This window comes from Athene noctua, chromosome 2 (assembly GCF_965140245.1).
Source record: "Athene noctua chromosome 2, bAthNoc1.hap1.1, whole genome shotgun sequence".
NCBI lineage: Eukaryota > Metazoa > Chordata > Aves > Strigiformes > Strigidae > Athene > Athene noctua.
In genome coordinates this window covers 78,749,379-78,770,461 of record NC_134038.1, presented here as the reverse complement: position 1 = coordinate 78,770,461, position 21,083 = coordinate 78,749,379, and the positions used below count along the sequence as shown (strand labels likewise).

The 21,083-nt window shown below is 38.1% G+C and overlaps 1 protein-coding gene across 5 annotated transcripts in view; it reads left to right on the top strand.

Moving 5' to 3' along the window:
• SEMA5A (semaphorin 5A) overlaps positions 1 to 10,830 on the top strand; it is a 348,842-nt gene extending 338,012 nt beyond the window's left edge. For all 5 annotated transcript variants that reach the window (XM_074899498.1, XM_074899502.1, XM_074899501.1 and 2 more), the window contains 3 exons: positions 1,832 to 1,879; positions 4,060 to 4,271; positions 5,674 to 10,830. In XM_074899498.1, the coding sequence (XP_074755599.1) occupies positions 1,832 to 1,879; positions 4,060 to 4,271; positions 5,674 to 5,793 (380 nt within the window). In that variant the 3' untranslated portion in view covers positions 5,794 to 10,830. The remainder of the gene's footprint in view (positions 1 to 1,831; positions 1,880 to 4,059; positions 4,272 to 5,673) is intronic.
• Positions 10,831 to 21,083: the final 10,253 nt, after the last annotated feature.

The following is a 21,083-nucleotide window of genomic DNA, read 5'->3' as shown; positions in this document are numbered from 1 at the left end:
AGCTTGCTTTCTTGGGATCACTCAGCTTGCTTTCACTCCTCCAGGTCCTCCAACTCAGACTTTTCTCCTTCCCTCCCGCCCAACTTCTCTTTCTAATTCACCTCCCTCCTTTCCTCAGCTAGTGTGCTGGCACATCCACCCTCACGTTGTCTCCTCCTGCTTACCTTAGCTCTGTTCCTCTACAGAACAGTATATAGAGTGATTCTGGCAGTGCAAAAATGATTTCTCATCACTGCTTCTGCTGTGTTTCCAGTTAGTCCTTATCAACATTACCTTGTGGAGCTTTATGGTTTTCTGGTATATTTTTTTCTTCTTTTTGTTTGGGTTGTGAATTAACGTCTCAATCAGACAAAGTGTGCTCTCAGCTTTTAACTCTGTGAGAGTGCTCTTCTGTCAGGTCTGCTACTTTCTCATTTTAAAAATAGTATTGATTTAGCATGTGAAGAAAGGTAAAAAATTGTGATCCCTTTAGCAGTAGCTGCACATGGATCATCTTTTAGCAGTGGAGAGCCTACTCTGTTAATTTTTCATATACAAGGTATTGCATACCTGTGGCCATCATTGCTGACCTTCTCTGGTCTGTTTTTCAGTTCTACTAGAGGCACCCCTGGATGGGAAAACCAGAGCTGCACACAGTGTTTGTGGTGTGGACAACACATAGATTTGTAAAGTGCCATAATACTGATACCCTGTCCTATACACTATTGGTTTCATGGTAGTATCTAGCATTTGGTTTGCCTTTTTGATTACTTCTAAACATTAAGCTGATATTTTCATGGAACAATTCATCATAACCCCCGATCTCACTTATGAATAGTAATGGTCAGCTCACAGCCCATCATTTTGTATGTGAAGCTAGGATTGCTTTCCACAGTATGTATCGCTTTACACTGATCTACATTCTGTTCCATTTGTTATTTTACTGCCTAGTTTTGTAAGGCCCTTCACAGCATGCTCCTGTCCATGCTGCCTTAACTTTGTATCATCACCCAACTTCAAAATCATGTTTTTCTCCTGCTTTTCTAGCTCTTTGCTGAAAAGACTTAAGTCCCTGCAGAAGGGGTAACCTTCCTCCATTAGTACTACCCTGTTTTCTATCTTTTCCCTCATCTCATTTGTTGCCTGGAAAGTCTTTGACAAAGAACTTATAAGCTTTTTTGAAATCCAGGTAGACTGTGTCAGTTATCCCACCCATATCTGCATGATCATTGACCCTTTCAGAGAGGTTCAAGAGATTTGTAAGGCAGGACTTCCCTTCATGTAAGCCATGGTCCTGAAGTAAAGAGCAAGAAAACTTGACTGCCAACAGATCTTATTCAATATTTATCCAGAATGTTTCCAAAGTCAAAATGGTAAGGATACAGGCTGGAATTACATTTTATTGGTTTACAAATGAGACCCATGAAATTGGCAGGTTTTTGAAGATTTGTAAATTCCCTCTTTTCACATTAGTGCTAGTAGAAGTAATGAGCTCTTTTGAACACAAGATAATTAAACTCTCATTTATTTTACTATTCAGAAAATCAGCGCTTTGACAACATGCTTAAACTCCACAAAGAATGGTTTTATGTGCATTTCATCTTTTTAATTCCAGAGAAGTTTTGAGGCAAGAATTAAAAATATGTTGCTGCTTTCACGTGGGAGCCATAAAAAACCTGAAGATGTCATGGGACCTTTTTGTTAATTCTACCACGTAGTCAAAATCTTTTTTACTTTGGATTAAGATTGGATGTAGTAGAATGAATTTTTAAATCTTTACTGTGTTAATCAAACTAGTGGCTCTCTGTAGTGTTTTTTCTCCTTGGTGTAAATGGTTTATTAATTTTTCTAGAAATATCAGTGGCACGATCCAGCAGCATAGAAGAAAAACGATGTGGAGGTAAGCTTTTCAGCTCTAGATGTGTGTTAAATGCTGAAATATTGATTCCTCATTTTTTGCTTTGGTTTCATCTTTTGCACTCTCTTAGTTTTATTCTACTTTCTAAATGCCACATTCTCATTATTTACATTTGTACAGAAAAGGAGATGTAGTTACTGCAGGATTTCTCATTAAAAATCCATCTGCCATTGCTGACCTTTGAGACAAGAACATGTATTACTGGATGTTTATATTTTCTTCTTTTTCAGTACGACAGTCACCCTCATTCAAAAAGAAATTCCTATTATAAGCTCATTATCAGTAGGTCAAAATTTGTAAATTTGCTCCACCTTTTTCAGGACAATAATTTCAGAAACCTCTTTGGGGCTCCAAATAAATAGCAGAGAACCAGCCTGCTAACCCATTTAATAGCTCAGACTGTATCTGGGACTCATTTTCAGCTTCACTGACAAAGACAAAAAAAAGTGAAAAAAAAAAAGTTCCATTCCAGAGTCCTGATGCTAGCAAAACAAATCTTGAAAGAGAAAACTGTTTAAAAAAAACCCCAAACAATATGAACAAGAAGAAAAAGGAAAAGTGACCGTTTTTTGTGCTGGGCTATCATGCTTAGTCTGTGTCGTCATGGTAATAGCTCTAGCCAGTTCTAGTATTCTTCCATGCACAGATAAGCTTCATTTTTAACCTGATAAGGGACAATTAAAACACAGGGGTTATGCAAGAGTATTAGTGTGCATGGTAACTTGTTATGGGAGTCAGGATAATGTGATTTGATTTTTTTCTAATTAGAAAATAAAATATTTTGCCAAGTTCTTCAACAGGGGGAAACTCTCATAAAATTGTAGAAGGGTATTTCGGTGGAAATTTATATATTGGGCAGTCAACTTAGTCATTTAAATATTAGTTTCCGTTTCTAAATACCCAGTAGGCATGAAAACGTTCTATCTTTGGCATTTGCAAAAAATGGACCTATGTGCTAGCACATTTTTCTGTATTACGGTGAAAAAGGTCTAACAGATGTTTTTCAGACTTGTGCCAGTCTTTCAGTTTAAAATCTTTCATTAGGCAAACACAAACAAATTTTGAGTAATGTTAAGATTAAATTTCTACCATGAGCTTCTCAGTGATACTTCTTTCATAATCAAAAAGCACAGCTCCAGTTTGAAATAACAATGAAAAGCAGCGTAATTTGTTTATTCTGAGCTAATCCTACTGGTGCCACATCTGAACTGCTATCTCTGTTTGGTAACTTCAGGGGATGATTGTGCTTTAGATTCGCTTCTACAGTTTCATGAAGCAATGAGCTTCCTCAGTTTTAATCCTTGTGTAGGTGGAGAGGGTTTCCTGTCATCTGATCCCATAGTGTCTTTGAGGGGTAGAGCAGACAGAAGAGTGCTGGGTTCCGAGTTGTTGACTTTGCACTCTCTGACTGCTATGGTTAAAAGCACACTGAGCTTTGAGGAGTCCCCCTCTCTCTCCTTCCCATTTCCCTCTGAAACGCTAACATTTCTTCCTCACTCCCCCTTACATATAGAACAAATTCTGAAGGCTTAAGGGAACAAATCAGCCATATATATTAAAGATACAAAAACAGAGACACCCAGCAAGAATCAAAGCAAAGGATAGAAAAAATGTTTGCCACTGCTTCTGGGACATACAAAATAATGGGAGATACAGAAAACATTTTAGGAAAAACAGGATTGTCATTCAAAGATATCAGGACAAGTCACTACATGAAAGAGAAAGAACTAGAACAGCAAAGGAGGTGATACTGTAGTTCACTAAAAAAAAGCTATGTATGTACTTGATATACATAATTTATATATAACAAGGCTTCATTGTACAGTCTGAAGTAAAATTTTGCTGAACTATTCAAACGTCCAAAATGCAATTCATTCATCTGTTATTTGGATTCTGAACTTGTTTAAGCATCTTTCAAAAACCTGTCTTAATACTCACAGAGATGTATTGGTATCTAAGATTGTTATAATGATCCCTTCAGGGAAGTACAATGCATTTGCTACTATAGGGATAAACCATTGCAATTGAGATGTTTCTGGGAAACAGATGAAATTTCCCTTGTCCTTATTTGAATCAAGTACTTGTCTACATTTTTCCCCAAGCTTAAGCTTTTATTGCTACTTCCTTAAAAATAAAATTGTCTTCTGCTTTCCACTCCACAGAATTCAACATGTTTCACATGATCGCAGTGGGATTAAGTAGCTCAATACTTGGTTGCCTTCTTACTCTGCTTGTTTACACTTATTGCCAACGATATCAACAACAGTCCCATGATGCGACTGTCATCCATCCAGTGTCACCAGCTCCTCTAAATACCAGCATTACCAACCATATCAACAAACTGGACAAATATGATTCTGTAGAAGCCATCAAGGTGAGAAGTGGGTTGGGAGCTCTATAATGCATGGTGTATATGTTCCTAGACACAAGTTCTGCTGCATTGAAAGAATTCTACTTGCTAATTTTCTGCAGTGGCATTTAGACTCAAATTATGCTGATTGTTAATGAAAAAACAAGATTTCACTTGAAGTTCAGTAGTTACAGATCCTTTCCTTTGTCAATCCCTATTACACAGGAAGCTAGATTTTGTGTGTTGTATAATTTAGACAGTAGCAGCCTTTCCTGGAAAAAATCAGATCACTCAAGTTTCATTCTGTGAGGTTTTTTCCCTAATTGTGTTCCCTAGTGGCTTGTTCAAGGAGTAAACAGGGCCACTAACAATCATTGTGACACATTTTGAAGATAATCCTTTGTTTCCAATGATATGGTGTCAGGGGCACTGTTCATCTTCCTGTAATACGTCTTTATACAAGAGGTGTATCTGGTGAATATATTTCGGGTCAGACTCTCAGCTAGTGTCCATACCTAAAACATTCTGTAAATGAGCAGTACAGATTTACATTAGCTGGAAGTCTGGCATATTTGTATTTTATGATCGTTGTTTCCAAACAGCTATTTTCTTTTTGTGACCTTTTAGAATAGCTCTGCTTTTCAGATCCTCTGAGTTAAGGAAGGATGAGCATTCTGAAAACACCTAGTTCAGTGTCTTCAGATTACACAGTTTATTCATGCAGCTGCAAAGCTTTTTGTAAATGAGGATTTTTCTTAAATCGTACCTGGATAATTCAGTTTTTCACTTTTGCATTTTTCTTTCTAATTAAAGACATTTTAAAGAATTTCATTAAAAATGAAAATGACAAGAAAAGTCTAGATTTTGTGATCAGTGGTGGAATATGTACCTAATTTAAAGCTTTTCCAAATTCCACTAATCACCTCTCTGGATAGCTACAGAAACAAAACAAAACCAAAAAAAATCATACTCTAAATACCCATACCACTTTAAAAAAACCCAGGATGCATACTCTTAAGACCTTCAAGATATTTTTCCTGCATATTACATTTGAAAATCAAGAAATTAATGCAGTAAAGAGAAAATAATTCCTATTCAATAAAAAGATAATGAGTGAATCATTTTAGTAGGAAGAACTGAATATGCATGATTAAAAGTATTTTTAATCATAAAATGAGTTTTATATTATTGGGAGGAAAGTGCCTGGTTTTACTTTATTATCATTGATTTTTGAAAGAATGTTATTATGTAAGCAGATGCATGCAAATGCAAGTGTTTGTAAATGTGCAGGTATTTCTCAATGTATTTTTGACTGACCTACTATACACAGATATTTGCCACAAAAATTGAGTTGGTGAAAGAACAGATAGTGACTACCTTTCTTCAGCCCTTCCCATTCTCTTATCTCTCTCTTTTTTTTCCCCAGGCATTTAACAAAAACAACCTGATTCTGGAAGAGAGAAACAAATACTTCAATCCACATCTTACTGCAAAGACTTATTCTAATACCTATTTTACAGATTTCAATAATTATGATGAGTACTAATGGGCTTGTATATTTTCTGGCCTCCTGTACCTCCCCAGTCCCCAAGGCCTGTGCTACTTGACTGCTCATGTGATTGAGGCTTCAGAGATGAAGTTCAGAGACATTTCAAGCACGATCCAAGCCATCAATGTCCCATTGCTGCCAAAAGCCCAAAACACTTGTTTGTGACATGCTGTTTTCTTTGCAGAGCGCAAGGTTGGCCTTCAGTGTTGGATGCAGCCCCTCGGTGTCACTGGCCCACTCGTGAGGATTGCATCACTTCACTCAGTTTCATAAACTTCCAGTCAGATTTCTCTAACAAGTGACTAAGTAATTCCTGAGCTTTTAAAAAAATGTTAATTTAATTCCTTAAAGCTGTGCCAGGAGTACAGATCTAATTTCTTTTTAGGCACTGTCTTTTATTTCCATGAGGTTTGAAAAGGGAGCTCTGCTGTTAGCCACAGAGCCCTCTGTGCAATCTCCTGAAGCTCACACCACCAAAAAGAGCTTGCAGAGTGCTGGGAACACCCACAAGAAGAAACGTGGTGATTTAGCAATGCTCTGCCACAGCTCTGGCCTCTGTAGAGCTGATCTTCCTGGGTTGTAAATCACTCCGGCTGCAGTTCAGCTGTTCAGAGTGCAGAGACTAAGGCCATACCGAGGGATACAATCTTGTAATTAACCCAGAAAGCTACAGGGTCAGTGGTTTCCAGTTGCGAGCCAAACCCAGTCACATAAAGCCTTCACCTAGTTCGGTTTAGTTTTTGGGAGGGTGTGGAAGGGCACATCCCACAGGGAGGCTGATGGAGGAGGACAGATAGGAGAGGCACACTGAAAGGTTTTTCTGTGTGTTGTAAGTAAACCAGCCTTGCTGTGCTGCAGCATGCAGACTTGCACAAGTCTTGGCATCCCACAGGCTTCCTCTCCCTGGTGCGTGTGGATGGGAACCTGCTCATCTCTCTGCTGTAGCACTCGCTGTCAGGCTGGTCACAGAAAAATACGACTGCACCGTGTTTTGTGTGCCATCTCAGGCTCTTGGGGGTATGTAGGCATAATCATAGATCTGCTTTTCCCTTTCTGGCTTTTACTTTATATGCACGTGTCTGACAAACAAAGCTGGCTCAGAAAATGCAGATGTATTTGCAAAACTTTGTCTCGTCTTGCTGCTGTGTCTGACCCACGCTAGTCAGCCCCTAGAGGAACATTCTTACGGTGTTTTAAGTGATTATCTTGTTGAACTTCATTGATGTAAATATTTAAAATGCTGTTTGAGTTTTAAGTTATCAGTTTTAATTCCTTTTATAGTGGCAGTTGAGGAAACACAAAGAATTTTTATACCATTTTTCTTTGTTCTGTCTGTCTTCACCCACATTCATGACATTGTTATTTTTGTATCTGAAATTCCAGATGTATAACTAAAAAGAAAAGGGCAGGGATTTGGGCCAGATTTTCCAGAGTACTTAGTAGTAAGGCAGCATTTGCTATTCTCAGAAGCTTGTGAAAAGAAATTGAAAGTGAATATTAAGGATTGAAGAATTAGACTTTCGGGTTTTTTGAACATGCAAGATACAAAGATCATTGCACCAGAATACCAGACAGGTATGCAAAGAGAAGTGAAGTGCAAACATTTCTATTCTGTGTTTAGAGCCCTTGATCATTAGGCTATGCTATGATAGGGAAATAGAGAAAAACATCTACAGATTATAATGATTCACAGCTATGTGCAAAAAAGGCAAAAAGTACCAAGAAACACTGATCATGTGAGACTGCATTGAGCACCACTTTGGTGGTCCACCACTTACATAGCAAGGGTAAACACTGTATCCGATGATGGCAATGAGCAACATTTTTGAATGGGGATAGATCTCAATGTAGCACTGTGCTTCCTATCTCTGTTCTGCAGTAAAATTAAAAAATGGAAAGCAAACGGTCTTTGAAAAGCTGTGCAGTAAAATGAATGCACATTTACCATCTATGAAAATAATTAAGATCAGCCACCTACTTTTTCCAACTGAATAGCTCTCCCTGTTACTAACTTAGTCAAAAGAAAGAACCCTACCCTCTCACCAGTTTATCTCCAGAAAGTATAATAATACTGGTTCTCTGTAATTTGTAATTATTTTTTTTTTTTTTTTACTGTACATTACATTTGGTTTTCCAGGAAGAAATCAGCTGATTGCCCTGGGTAAGAGGAAATTTTCTCTGCAACAAAACAGTGAAACAGATAGAGGGGGAAAAAGCTTTCCAAATCATAACCAGTCCAGTATCTGAATCACTCTGTTCATGCCAAAAGATAAAATTTAACATTTAAATAAGATAAAGAAAATAAAATCTATATTGCTGCCACTGCCAAGAAAAAGCAGCACATGCACATACACACACATGCACGACACTGTTCCTCTCTGCCCCTGTACTAAGAGCACATTAGTCTGGCTTGTGGATTTTATATCTAGACTATTAGTTATGAGACCAATATCTCAGAAATATTTGAACTATGTATTTTTATTTTAACCATCTTTAATTAAAATTATCTGAAATTAGCTTTTTTTTTTTTTTTTTTACTCTTCGGTAGTTTGAGGCACGCCTATCTTTACGGTGATCTATTTTCCATTCTTTTCATGGATAGATACATAGATACATATGTTAGATATGTGTTATATATGCAGTAATAATACTTTAGGTTAAGTCTGCATGGTCATAGGTAGAAGTGCATTTAGCAGATGTTCAGTCTGCTCACACTTCCATCTCCCCAAGGAATATTTCAGGTGTTCCAGATCTTTGAGCCACTCCTGTGTGGTGTCATTTAAACACCATGCCAACTTGTCAGAAAAGTGCATCTTTTAAACATTTGGAGGTTTATTTTTGGTTTTGAGCTTCCTAAATTACTTTGTTCTTAATTGCAAGCAGAGGTATATTCAACCCTCTATCTAAAGCAGTAAACGTGAAAATTTCACAGCACTTCAAGGAGAAAAAGATTGATGGCAAGATCTCCTTGTCAAGTTGGATTCTGAGACCACAGGGTTTAAATCCATTAGATATTTCTGTCTTAAGTAATTTTAGAGGACCCCAGATGCACTGCCTATATCAGTGTTTTCACCTTCTGAGTTCTACACAGCTGCCTAGGTAGTTTAAGCCTTTCCTAATATACAGAGCAAAGCAAACTGCGGTCTCTATTAATTTTCAATTTACTTTCTTTAGCTTTTTTTCTAAAATAGTCTACACACATTTTGGTCAAAAGAAGATATCTCCATGAAAGTTCTTATTTTTCTTTTGCCAAAAATGTAACAAAGTGGGCATTTGCCTGCAAATCTTGTTTAAGCCGATAGAGCTCTCAAATGTGCACAAGGGTAAAATTTGGTTCTTAGAGCATTGTTCTGTTCTTGGAAAGGGAAAATTAGCTCCCTTGACCATTAAATGCCATGCTTAAATACTCCTTATCCTTTCGCTTGGATAAAGTGATCTTTTCTGGTTAAATAATTGTATTACCTCTGATGCCAATAGTTACTATTACTAAACCACGTTTACACTGATTGCATAAATTTAAAGATGTTTCTCTATTTTGAATGCAAACATTTTGGCAAATAGATCAAAATTCTCTGAGTAAAGCTGTTTCTGTGTAGCCCTGCTACATGGAGTGAGAAGGAAGAAGGATTGCCAGACGGATCCGGTACATTATATACTTTCATTGGATAACTCAAAGTAGAATTATGCTTTAGTACATATTTTGGGCTTATTTTTGTGTCTGATACGTAGCGTACATTCCTCAGTTGCTTAGAAAATGGACTCTTGTGCTTGCAGAGTTATCTTGTACTTTGATTTGAGTCTGCTGACCTTTGTGGTCATTTAAAGTTACTTTACATGAAAGCTTTTCCAGCCGTTTGCAGTCACCTGCTGTTGGAGCAGTGTGGTTTGGCTGAAACTAATCAAGAGATCTTTGACTAGGATTAGGTTTTTCATAAGAGAGTGGGAGAAAGAATGGGACTTAAATGGCTTTGATTTCCAGGCTATTAAGCAGTACTGATTAAAGTCTCAGATGGGTGTAGGACATTGTGCATTTAGTTAGCTCTACCAGAGCTCCACAGTAACCTCTAGGAAAATACCACATAAATGTACAAATCAAGAGCTACCAAAGCACTTAAGTGAAGAAAGTTCTCAGAGCATCAGACCATATGGCTATTCAAACTAGAAAGTAAGAGGTCCCAGATGCAACAAAAATGTTAATAGAAATAAATGCTTCAATATTTTTTCTTCATAATTATAGAATGAATATATTCACTTCTTTAAATGTGGGACCAGTTTTATTAAAATCAGCGCAACATAAGCACATTCCTAAAGTTAATTGTATGCATAATGGCTTTGCTGTATGAGATCAATTCTGTAAACAGTTTGGTCCAAGCTTATCTTGCTCTGCTTGAGGCATCTGACCACTTTCTGACTGTAGCTGCCACCAGCACCCTCTGTGTCTCGTCTGGGAGAACATCCCTAGATGGGCAGAGTTACATCCTGGTGAGGGCTTGTGTCTCTCCACCAAAACTATAGTGAGCCTAGAGAGATGCACCTCTGATTTTCACTGTCATTTGGAAGCCTAATTTGGCAAAATCTAGGCTCCTGAGTATCATTTTACTCATCATATAAGTATCCACAACTGAGTTCAGTGGTATGGATGTAGCAAGTTACTTATTTTAATGTGTTTACAGGATCAAGCCCAAAATATATTGCTTCTGCACAAATCCATGCACAGTACGAGATGACTTCAATATTAAGAAAACAGTTTCATCTAAAATTGTTCACAAGCAAATCTGCATCTTGATATCAGGGAATAGATATGTGTTTATTGTGTGGGGTATTTGAATTCATTCCTTTCTTTGCTAAATAAATGAACGATAAAACAAGATACTGCTTGACTTCATTTAAAAGCCATTCTTCCAAATAAAGAAGGGTTCTGGGATCTGTGAATGTTTTCCTTTTCTTTCTCTCTTCTCCACAAAAAATGAATCTGTGTGTGGCTGAAATGGCCTTTAGCTAGACTGTTCTGTGTGATTAAATGAATGCTTTTCATTGTGTTGCCATGCGACAACATTTTCTAACTGGGATGGTACAAAGAGGGAAATGTGCTAACCTGGGAGGTTTGTCAAAGATTTCAACCCCAGCAGTAGCAAGAGTAGGCACAAGTGGAAACAAAAACATAGAAGAATGTGACTGAAGGCTTGGAAAACTTGTCACTAAACTTTAACAGAAACTTAGAGGGTTTTTGGGAACTGCAAAGGGCAAGGCTGTTGAGTCTGTAACCTCCCAAACACTCAAGCCAACTAGTTGCCCAAGCAAAAAGCAGTCTGATTACAACAGGTACCTGTGCAAAGTTGTGACTGTTACTCAGAATCAGGAAAAAAGAACTGGTGACACTCTCAGCACCAGGTTAACCAGAAGGGAACAAAATGGTTTGCAAGCAGTAAGTGCCACAGTTCGGGTGGCATTTTTGCGGTATCTGTTGGCAGGAAGGGTAGGGCAACAGGAGCGAATCTGTAGAGCAAAACAGCTGGTGCTGAACTCATGGATTCTGGACTACCTCCAGGCTAGTCCCACGGGCTGAACACCCACTACCAGTTAGAGTGTACCCCTTTAGTTTCCCTCATTCAGTAAAAAAAAAATGAAACCACACCGGATGGCATGCTCTGACACTGCGCCATGGTGTGAATGAAAGCACCGTGAGAGGTTTACTGGAAACTGATAACCCCTTTGTTTCCAGCTGCCTCTTTGGATCCAGGTTGGACACTTTTTTGCGTATGTGCTGGTTTTGGCTGGGTTAATTTTCTTCACTGTAGCTGCTATGAAACTATATTTTGGATTTGTGCTGGAAACAGTGTTGATAACACAGGGATGTTTTGGTTACTGCTGAGCAGAGCTTACACAGTGTCAAGGCCTTTTCTGCCTCTCACCCCACCCCACCAGCGAGTAGGCTGGGGGTGCACAAGAAGTTGGGAGGGGACACAGCTGGGACAGCTGACCCCAACTGACCAAAGGGATATCCCATAGCATAGGACGTCATGCTCAGCACATAGAGCTGGGGGAAGAAGGAAGGGGGGGACGTTTGGAGTGATGGGGTTTGTCTTCCCAAGCCACTGTTACATGTGATGGAGCCCTGCTGTCCTGGGTGAGCACCTGCCTGCCCATGAGAAGTGGTGAATGAATTCCTTGTTTTGCCTTGCTTCTGTGGCTTTTGCTTTACTTATTAAATTGTCTTTATCTCAACTCACGAGTTTTCTCACTTTTTACTCTTTTGATTCTCTTCCCCATCCAACCAGGGAGGAGTGAGTGAGTGGCTGTGTGTGCCTTAGCTGCTAACTGGAGTTAAACAATGACAGCATACTTCTCCCTTTGCCTTTTCTGCTTGTGGGAAACTGATTACAGCTCTACCTAGCTAAGGATTTATCAATTTGAAGGACTGATCTTATACTAGTAATGAAGTCTGATAAAAGTAGGTATTGTAAAACTGACATCATGGTCTGTGAAATAACTGTTATACTGATACTGAGTATGTCTTATTTTAATTGTTCTTAAACTGAATGTACTACAGCAATTTCTCAACTGAAATGAGTGTCTGAACAGAGATGGTAGTTTCATAACATCATTTCAAAAAACAAAAATTCAATCAGTGTAACTTTCAGCAGTCACACAAAACAATCCTAGAGACTGAGAATGGAGAAAGAAACTGTATATTTTTTTTCTCCAAAGGATTTGTCCACAAACCTTACCCGACAATAGCTTTGGATTTTAAAATATCATGGAAGCTAATTAACAGTAACACAGTATATGTTCCAGGATTCAGCAACCATATTTTTTAATCACTAAGACCATGATTTTGAATTATTCTGCCTTTTGTTAGCTGCAGCAGTAGGCATTGACTGAAAGTGAAATAAATATAAAATTTCAGATAAATGGGAAATTTAAGGTCCCAACTTTTAAATAAAGATTTGAAGCCAGTATAGCTGCAGAAGAAATTGCTTTTCTATCTGTGTGCTGAAAAGTGCTTTCTTTTGTCATGGCCCTATTAAATGTCCTATGCAGTGGAAAAATTGTTTTTAATAGTGATGTACCCAAGATAAAATAATTGAAATAGAGCTCAGATTTTTAGCAATTGTAAACACTTTTGGTTTGGTATCAGGAGAATGCCTTTGCTTATTGCAATAATGGGAGTAAATGATCCCTGTACAGAACTTTGTAGGGAATAATTTTCCCTTGCCATTATCTCCTTCAAAAACAGCTTCCTTAGCAAAATTTCTCAGGAGAGCTGCTGAAGATAACTCACATTTAAGAAATGTTGGTGTAGCTGCTCAAGCACAGAAGCATGGGTGCAGGGATCTAAGCCAGTTACATCTGCAGTCTCATTTCACTGACACAGAGTTTACCTTGGATTTACACCTATTGAGACATCTCACCAGATTTGTATCCTAATGGTTGTCCGTTGACTTATTTAGTACTCCAGGACATAATTTAATATATCTTTACTGATCATCTCAAACACAGAGAGGAAGCTCAGTTAATGGGTGGTGACAGTGTTTTTCCACCGTATGTCTGCACCCTATGTTTATGTCTCCAGTGATCATTTTGGATATTTTAAATTATTTAATGAATTATCTTTTACTAAATTGAATTCGGGGAGGGGGGGTGGGGGGGGTGGGGGGTGCGGGGGGGTGTGGAGGGAGCATACCACTAGGCTCCATTAGGCTCCATTACTCATATTAATATTATTTAAATACCTTGATTAGTATTCACAATTTCTTCTTGATTTAGTATCTTTTTCAAGCTTCAGTAATAAGGATTTTATCGCCTTTTTCAAGTCTTTAATGTCAGCATGACCTGAACTTCATCCTTTTGTGCTCATTTAACGTCCCCAAATCACAATGCTTATCCTTTACATGCATACTCAAATCTCAGTCACACATCTGTGATCTTCTAAACCATACTTCTTGTTTGCTTGGTTTTTGCACTAGTGGAAACAGTACTAACCCATAAGGGAATACCAAATTCTGCAATGATAAATTTGGACTTTCCACAGAAGAAAAGAAAAATCAACTTCTTTACCTTTTTATATTCCCTTTGAAACTTCCTGCCTGGTGCTATTCACAGGCCATAGTATATGAGTATATTCCTCTCTAAGAGTGCTCTTCAAGTCAATGTTTACAGTTAAAGACATGTTTATGGGATTTCCTGATCCCATGAAACGGTGTGTTTTATATTAAAACAGACATAAAACTTGCCATCAACCTGCACCACAGAAATGGGTAGAAATATTCTCAAATCTTATGATTTGGACCCAAATATGGATTAGTCATTCATTCCCTTGATTTCCTAGAAACATTCATAACTTCCCAAGATCATTCCTTGTATAGGTGGGGTTCTTTTGGAAACCTTATCAATTATTTATCAACAGTGATAAGAAGCTCATCTTTACCTATGATTTCCCACAAAACCTGGGATAGGATTTCTCCTGAGGTACAGGTTAGAGCAGAAGACACTTTCTAGTAATAAAGACACTGCTGTTAACATATACCTTGCTGCAGAAAGCCACAGGTTGAAGAGGGCATTCTCTTCTTCCCGTCAGTGGCAATTATGTAGAAAGTGAGAATAAAGGAAACTTAGCTAGCTAGGTTCATTGGGAGAGGGCTTTGGAATATGAATTCCTCACATAGATTACAGTAACTAGTGTACCATAGGAAGAGCTGCCATACCAGGTAAGACCAAAAGTCTTAAAAAAGTCTTACCTGGCAGTAACAAAGCATCTTTATTTGTGCTTCAGTTGTTTCTTATTTCACTATAATCCTTTTAAAGGATAGCCTTTCCTTGCTATGGAGCCAAATGTAACTTCATTTTTTACTTTTTCTCACAGGAATTAGGACTCTGAGTTATAATGGGATTCCTTCTTGCACAGCAGTCCTCCTCCCCACTGTAACTGCAAAGCCCCTCCACCTGTTATCCTGTGCTAGAGCAGTAAGTTAGTGCCATCTTGCAATCTTATTCCGGCACATGTTTCCAGACACTTACATGGTTGCCTCCATCTTCTCTGTTTCCACTCAGAAGCTGGCTCTTGTCTATGAACTTGAAATCTGATACCTGTCTACTCTCTGGTCAGCTGTGACTGGACTGCTTCAGACTCGACCTGATGAGACGTCTTGGTTCCTAAACAAATGTTTGATTTCAGAAGGCTCAGGTGGGTACTTAGGGACAGCATTATTGAAGTGTTGTTAGTTTTGAAGATTAAAATAGAAACATTTTTCAGAGAAAAAAACATGGTAGGTACACAAAACTGAGTGCAACACACCATGTCAACAACCATTTATGCCATGGAAATTTGTGGTTTGGATCCCAAAATTTTACACAGCCCTTGCAATTAAAATTTATAGGAGAACTTGATAAAAAACAAAACCAAAAAAACAGCAAAAGATCTAAGCCTACAACAAAGCCAAAGAAATCTCAAGAGACAAAAGTTCATCCACCATACCCTCCAGCACATCTACTTGATCTGGAGTTCAGCATCTATTAAAAAGTTAAAGACAGTTTTTAAATGCTCACAAACCCCAGGTAAATAAGTGAACAAATAAAGTGTCCTAATATTCAGAGGAGCTACACTCCTGTCATGTTGCAAGATATGTGTAATGACATCAGCCAGTTATCAACCTGGAAAATTTACAAATAACATTTAAACATAGGTGGCTGTTTTAGCCAACACAAGGAACCTTCCTCAACACTTTCCTGGAAAAGCAGAAAGACTTCTGCTGCTGAGCAGGTCAGGTTTTGAATTTTTCACCTGCACATTTTCTGCAACCAATAGCAGGTGGGATTCAAGGCTGGATTTTTTAGCATAACTCATGTGCATATATCTGTTCTCTCATGTCTGTAGATGAAAAGTCACTGCTCAAAAGACAAAGTACTGTATAATTGACTTTTTACCTGCTGTCTGTAGCTGTTTGTGAAAAAAACTTGTATGATCTTGTCTGTCTGAACTCACATGCTCTTTCTCCCATGCACATGTGCACACACAAGCACATACATGTTCAGCGTGACAGAGGGAAACTGGGACGAAGATTGCTGAAGTCACTGTCAGATCATAGTTTTAGCTTTTTTTGTGTGTGCAGTGATATCTTTTCCACGTGTTCCCTGTGATTGTGTTTCTTACTGTTGCTTGAGAGCTCACACACTGACTGAGAGCTGGTACATAAATACAAGCAGAAAATCAGGTTTCTGTGTGGGAGTTGATAATGTTAGTTGCCTCAATATTTGAGCAGTAGGTGCTGACAGCCTTTGGTTTAAAGAATGTGTTATTATCTCTGAAGAAAAGTGTCTGAAGGGTTACTCAGCCAGTCAATACAAATTGAGTTCAACATCTACTTGGTTTCCTCATTTAAGAAAACATCACCAGGTTTTCGGGGACCAATTAGTGATCATTAGCAGGAGTACCACTGGATTGCTAGCAAGCTGGTCTGTTATTTCTGCTCCAGAACTGTGCTCTATGAAGTTGTGATGAGAGCCAAAAGAGATGTTAACAAAAACTAAGCACCATGCATGAAATGTTGCCTCCTAAAGCATGCCTACCCACAGACAGCTCCCAGATCAGCAGCCTGGAGCACTGGCTTCCCTGGTGGAGGTTCACCAGATCTGCTGAAGAATAATTTTTGTGTTTATGCTTTGTGTAAACAGCTTATCTCTGAGTTGTGTATGAGGACTAAGAACAAATCTCCAAAACAAATCCTGGGAATGATGTTTTGAGGGTTTGTTTTTTTTTTTTTTTCCTCTCCTTCTGGACCTCTAGGTTTTTCCCTTCCTGTGGCTGTTTTATCAACCACTCTCCAGTTCTTTTGAAACACTGTGTTTTAGGACTGTAAGAATAAAACCTAATTTTTCGGATCTCAGATAAACCAGTTTTTTCTAAGAACCGCAGATCTTTGTAGGCACTGAATCAAAGTTGAACTAATGTTTCATGAGGAAAAAAAAAGTGCTGACCATCAGTAACAAGGCACCTCTGCTGTGGGCTCTAGGCCAAGAGTCTTACAAGTTTGTGTGTAATAAAATGGATCTGATGTAGTGAACTCAGACCTATCATTAAAAAGTGGGCAATTTCCAGCAGCAGCAGTGTGGGAGGTACGTGTAAGTGAGCCAACCTCCAATATTACCATCAGCATCACGACCACAGTTTCCCTCTAATAGCAGACTCAATGCATATTAGAAATGGCAACTGCACTTGGAGGTGGTGTTTGTTAGTGATGTGTCCAGATGGTGGGCTTCAATCTGCTTTGTCCCTGTGACAATGAACTCTTGGTTTCTCCTCTACACCAAATAAAATTTCTACAAGAACTTTACCACTTTATCTAGTTATTAATTTGAATTAACTTCATCAATAGGCCTATAACCAACCAATAATAATCTTTTCCTCACGAAAAACCTGGATTTCTTAAAAGATAAAGAGAAATATTATTTCTCTGTTTGGCTTCTATCCACTACAAGTATTAAAGTTAAAATGTCCTTGTTCAGTATTTTTGTCATGCTATCTGCTTCAGCCAAATCAACAAACAAAACAGGTTATTGCCACAAAATTTTATCTTTATGCAAACAGTGAAATAGAATTTAATTTACCTAACTCTGAGCAAGTGTTAAATTGTGAAAGACTGTTTAAATATAATGAATGCAGTTGCAAAACAGTTTCAGTCCGAGAGGATTGAAGCAGAGTTTAAAGTAAATATTGAAATGCACCATTGTTTATGCAGCAATTTCTTTTCCTTCAGCTCCGACCTGTTGGTAAATATGATTCGAAGACCTAGGGTGAGAATAAAAACCAAATAAACAAATTAAAAAATGGTGAATATTTACATAGGCCATCAGAAAACAAATGTAATGGAAAATGCAGCAATACTTGTGACATTATTACTAGTACTAGTGCTAGTAACTAGTGCTAGTAAGTGAGATGGGTAAGTGACCTTTTACCCTTTTACAATTGGATGGCTTGAAATTAGTTATAAGTCTGAATCACATCCACATCATAAATCTAGTCCACAAACTGTTGTGAGGGACAATCTTTGTTCAAGAGAAGTCCTAGGCAGCTGGCAAAGTGAGAAACACTTCGGTCACAAGAATAGACTAAGGAATGCACCTTAGTATTACAATGACCAGTACTTCGCAGTACTTTGTGGGTTATCTTCATCCATATTCTGTGGATGCCCTTAAGCCACTTCAGCTCTGTTAGGCAGCCTTAAGCCTACCTGTGCTGGCTGGTCAATGGAGGCTTCCAGCTGCTTAAGTCTGCCAAGTAAGGTCTGACAGTGGGGATAAGTTTATTCCTGATCTTTCTTTCTGTAATTTGTCTTTTCCCTCACTGAAGGGAGTGAGACCTCTAAATGTTTATAAATCCAGCTCCAGATAACTTCCCTGAGATGCAAAACTTGTCTTGTGGCACAAGAAAGCATCAAACCCTGAACTCTAATTTAGAAGTTTATTCAGAAAAGATCATCCTTTATCTCATAGTGACAGTTTTGAGTTAAAAACGTCACTAGACTCCCCATCTCACCTATAACATTCCTAGGTAGTGGGTGTGGTCTCGATTTTGCCTGCATGGTCTGTCACCAGAGAAAAATCTGAAGCAGATTCAAGCAAACTCTGACGTCTGGCTGAAAGCATGTCACATTTGGAAGTATTCTCTAATTTTTTGTCATGTCATAGCTCATCAACAGTTTGGCAAAACACACAGATTTTTAAGCCTTTTTTTCCGTAATGTAGTGCAGAAATGTGTGTTGGCATTATCCACCTCAACAGCAGGAAACGTGAGAATACTTGAGCAAATATGAACAGTCCATCATCTCCCTCAACCCTTTACAAATTTACCTGTAGAACTGGGATGCTATACATCTGCACATAATTAGGAAAATTTTCCTAAAGTATTGCGGTGATCCTTGAGAAAGGAATAATCATTAGCCTGTACAAACTTGGACATGCTGTTTACTGCCCTGATATTCCCCTCTCCCATTCCATTTGCTATCACTTAGTAATTTCACTGCAAAGCTAAAACAATATCACCACTATGAAACCCATTAACACTGGCTAATTGATAGGTCACCAGCAAAGAATTCTCCTCTGGATGGAGACAGTGTTTTTAATAGGCTTCCACAGAAACCTGTTTTCACCCCTATGTTATTTAGTGCTTTTTGTGTTGGTCAGAAAGAAAAAAAAAAAAAAAAAAACAAACGTTGAAGTTGCTGCCACAAAAATACGGAATTAATAAGTAAAGACCAGGAAAAACTACAAAACCATCACACTGTGCAAGCAAAAAAATCATGGTTTTGTGTAGCTTAATGCAAGTACCTATGTACGTTAGGAAAAAAGCCAATAAGCCACATGCAGGAGTCTGTTCTGAGAAGCAGTGAATAAAACACAACTCAAGGCCATGGTGGATAGTTAGATGACCATCACCACAGGTATAGGTGGGAGTATTACAGGATTGGGGTTTTCCATTCAACCCACTAAAATGGCTGAAAATTAAAGCTAGGGATATTTTGATAGAATATGTTGTATATTTTGAGCATATTTATATGAATATTATTTATAATGTATAGATAACTTGCATATTTAGGACAGCTAAGGCAATGAAATATTAGATTAACTTCTGAAGGGATATGTCAAGCTTTCAGATAGTATTGGAAGTTCTTGTTTGTTTTTTAGCTAATTCGGGTGGAACACATTCAAGGCAGTCCTATACATTCTGATTTAGAAATCCACCAAAGAAAAGGAGTGTAGCTCAGGCCTTCCTTCTGCTCCTGACGAGACAGGTTACATTAAGAGCCCTTGTTTTCCTGACACATCCTAACACAAGTTTATGAGCCACTGAAAACAGCGCTTAGTGTGAAACACATGTATGTGATAAAAAAAAAGCAAAACAAACCAACAAATATGGAACCTTGTGCTGATGTCTTTGAGAAGCCTCTTTAACTTCTCCAGCATGTCAGTTTTTTCACTTGTAATTAAATATTAATATTTGCGTGTCTTATAGCTCTGTACTTTAATTAATGTTAAATTTTACTGTTCCTGAATTCTCTTTTGATACCATAATTGCAGATTTTGTGATGCCAAAACTGTGCACATATTACCAATAAAGTTAATCTTCTCATCCTTCAATTACTTATCACCTGATGATCCTGTGGTAATGCAAACGACTGAAGGTGGATGGTCTGCACTACCCAGATGTGCAGTAGCACAGAACAGCCAGGCATACAGACAACACCAAGCACCTACAAAGACATTACAAAATAAATGAGTTGTCAGAATTTTTTATGCAAGCTTGCAAAGATTTTACAAATGTGGCCTGTTCTTTCAAACCAAAAAATCTTGTGTGGTCTTTGACACAAATATTAAATATCTCTAAAGTTCTCTTGGCTTTAATTTGAATAGCCAGAATGCAAACTGGAAATATGCCCTTCAGTCTGGGGATCTTTATTCTAGATAGTAATTTAAAGGGTGGTGTGGAAAGCGATGGTGATTTAAAACCAGTTCCCTACACCACTGATTCCCAAACTTCTTGGAGACACCAGCAAAGACTCAAAAACTTTGAAACTGATTTTGTGTTTGAAAGAAAGCCAACTCAGAAAGCACAGAAAACTCTGCCAGCTCTTTGCAGAGGTTTGTGTATTGTTTCTTGGACCGTGCTTTCCCACCTGCAGGTAGAGCCTGGTGACTGCAGCTGACTGTACCTAGGTGTGAAGCCAGAGGTCCTTGGAAATCTATGATCAGTTGCCATTCTCTTTCTCAAATTCAGTGACCACCTGTGGTTAGTGGTGTGGCTGTGTGTCCAACAGAAGGGCATAATCAGTATCAAATAAGAGAATGGCAGCATAAGGGGGCAAGGGATGTTTTTACCAGCAGGGTTATTTTGGATTTGGTAGAACAGAAGCATCTAAAAATGTTGTTAGAAATGCTTTCTTGAAGTTTTAGCTATGTTGTCCCTTGCCATTACCCTGTTTCCATCTGAAAGGATGGATCATTTATTCCATAAAGAATATTGTAACCTTGGAGCTGTTTATAAACTCTGATCATATTCTTCTTGAGGGTTTTTTTGGGTTTTTTTTTTTTTTTTTTATAATAACAGTTACATAAATCACTGAGATTAATTTGGTTTGTTAAGCAGATAACACTGGAGGTTTAAAGCTAAAGCTGAGGCATCATTCAGATTTCCAATGGGCAGCTCATTCTGAGAGTTCACTGAGGAGTGATGCTGCCACATAAAATGCAATCACTAAATGAATGTAAGTTTAGCTTCAATTTTAGCTTTATTT